At 40.6% G+C, this 2,818-nt stretch overlaps 1 protein-coding gene across 1 annotated transcript; it reads right to left on the reverse strand.

Annotated features, from left to right (window-relative positions):
• Positions 1-9: 9 nt before the first annotated feature.
• LOC106467117 (potassium channel subfamily K member 18-like) lies at positions 10-1,953 on the reverse strand (the record flags this gene model as incomplete). Its single annotated transcript, XM_022395237.1, has 1 exon — positions 10-1,953. A coding segment is annotated over one exon (893 nt), but the record flags the coding sequence as incomplete, so codon positions are not given.
• Between the last annotated feature and the right edge of the window lie 865 nt (positions 1,954-2,818).

A 2,818-nucleotide genomic window follows, 5' to 3' on the forward strand; every position in this document is an offset into this window, starting at 1 on the left:
AAGTGATAAGAAGTAGCAGATGGGGTACAGTTGATGAAGAATTAGCAGGTGGAGTACAAGTGATAAGAAGTAGCAGATGGGGTACAGTTGATGAAGAATTAGCAGGTGGAGTACAAGTGATAAGAAGTAGCAGATGGGGTACAGTTGATAAGAAGTAGCAGATGGGGTACTGTTGATGAAGAATTAGCAAGTGGAGTACAGATAATAAGAAGTAGCAGATGGAGTACAGATAATAAGAAGTAGCAGGTGGAGTACAGATGATAAGAAGTAGCAGATGGGTACAGTTGATGAAGAATTAGCAGATGGGGTACAGTTGAAGAAGAATTAACAGGTGTAGTACAGATGATAAGAAGTAGCAGATGGGGTACAGTTCATGAAGAATTAGCAGGTGGAATACAGATGATAAGAAGCAGCATATGGGGTACAGATGATAAGAAGCAGCATATGGGGTACAGTTGATGAAGAACTAACAGGTGGAGTACAGATGATAAGAAGTAGCAGATGGGGTACAGTTGAAGAAGAGCTAGCAGATGGAGTACAGTTGATGAGGAGTACAAATGATAAAAATACTACCACTGAATCTGTTACTGATGGTGTAGTTTCTATGGAAACAGCCGACTTCACTCTCCTATTCTGAATGAAGAACAGAAATCCTGAACATTCTTATTGATACGATTGGAATATAAGTGGCTTACTTTCAGACCACTCAAATTACCTATTGGAAAATTTTAAAGCATTTATTTGATGGTAATTCAATTGGTTTTTCCAAATATCTTATGTTGATGGTCATCATTTAAAAACCAGTTTTCTAACTGAAGCAAAGTACACGTTGCTTTCAAAAGAGACACTGCAGCAAGTATGGAAAGTATTTAACCAGTTTCAAGTGAGATTATACATAGTAAAAGATGAGATTCTTGGGATCTGTCTTGTAACTGGTTCTTACATCATTCTAGTAGATGTTTCATTTTGGATTTTAGTGGATTCGGAATTACAGTTATTATTCGTGTAAATTACTAGTTATGTATTTTTTTATATCTAATTTGTAAACGTTGCCCAAACCTTAGTTACTGCCACTGTCTTCTGATAAAATGCCAAGATTCCTTGCAATATTTTTGCATTTAATAACCACTTCCTCTTGGACCAAATTGAAAGACATGGCGATAATGGCGAGGCCGAGAATTAAATAGAAGCAACAAATAATTAGCTTGGCCTGACCTTCTTGCTCTCGAGTATCAAAAATGGCGGTCCCAGGCACCAAGTCTCCAAAACCGATGGTGCTCAGCGTGATGAAACAGAAGTAGGCACCATTTAAAAAGCTCCAGTCCTCCCAGAGAGAAAATATTATAGCTCCTCCACAGATGTAGCCTGTAACCAATAGCAACACCAAACAGATGGGAACGCGATCTTCTATAGAGTGTCTATCCCCTCGAATGGTTCGTTCCAGAGTTACTACGTCAGCGGGTGACTGGCGATTCTGGGCATGTATAAGTACGTTATTGGCGAAAGAGGTATAATGTGATCTCAGAATTGGGTGCTGTCGATTTTCAGCTCCATCTGGCGTTACTACTTCGCCCGTCTGCTCGTGCATCGGACAGTCGTCTGATGAGGTATCCTCTTGTTCTACTGCCACCCGCGTGGCGTCTACAACGACATCTATGGTAGAAACTGGAGGTTTGTCTTCTTTCCTTCCATTGCTTGCCCTCTCTTTCGTCGAATAGTTATCTTCCGCTGCTTTTACGCCTCCCGTAGAGGTTATGCTCGTAAGATGAACACGAGGAGGCTGTTTTTGCCTACAGAGGGCGCAGCACACACGGGAATAGGCGAACTTAAACGAACGAGCTAGTAGATCCCCGATGTTAGTCAGACACAGGAGCATCAAGGGAATGCCAAAAAGAGCGTAGAAAATTGTCACCACTTTTCCAATATCAGTCTTTGGGGCGATGTTTCCATACCCTGGAAAAAAAGAATTAAATTTGAATGAGGTTTGAAAATTATATTTAAAAAAGTTAACTTAGTAGTAACGGAGCTTCCAACCAAAATATGAAGGGTTTACTTTTCTAGTTGACTTTGAAATTTTTTACTTAGCAGCATTTTTATGGAAACTTGATCCATTAAGTTAGTCCAATGGACAGTCTGTCCACCGCGGGAATAGAAACCCGGATTATAGCGTTGTAATTCCGTAAAAATACCACTACCCCAAGTGGGGGATCCAAGTGGTTTTAGCGTCTGAAAACTTTAAATAAAATTAGAATCGTGAAGATGATGTAACAGAAGCATCAGTACCGGGGGTGCTTTAGCACCCCACTTTTACATATATGACTTATATAGCAACTGTAGAACTCCCTACATTGAGCTGACTTTGGCAGCTCCTTATACTTTCAATCTCTCATTGTAAAATCTGTATGTCTGGCCAAGAACCCCCACTATTGTAAAATCTGTATGTCTGGCCAAGAACCCCCACTATTGTAAAATCTGCATGTCTGGCCAAGAACCCCCACTATTGTAAAATCTGTATGTCTGGCCAAGAACCCTCACTATTGTAAAATCTGCATGTCTGGCCAAGAACCTCCACTATTCTAAAATCTGTATGTCTGTTGTAATAAGCCCCTCGGTTGGCAAAGCGCATATAACCCGTTGAGTGGAGTTGCACCACGTCGGGCTATCTGCTGTATCCACCTAGGGGAATCGAAACCCTGATTTTAGCATTGTAAATCCGAAATCTTACCGCTGTATCACCGGAGGGGGGGGGGCATTTTTAATAGAGACAATTATTAGATACTTTGTATCTAAGACATTTTAAGGCTTAATCCAATAATAA

This window comes from Limulus polyphemus, unplaced genomic scaffold (assembly GCF_000517525.1).
Source record: "Limulus polyphemus unplaced genomic scaffold, Limulus_polyphemus-2.1.2 Scaffold2493, whole genome shotgun sequence".
Classification (NCBI taxonomy): domain Eukaryota; kingdom Metazoa; phylum Arthropoda; class Merostomata; order Xiphosura; family Limulidae; genus Limulus; species Limulus polyphemus.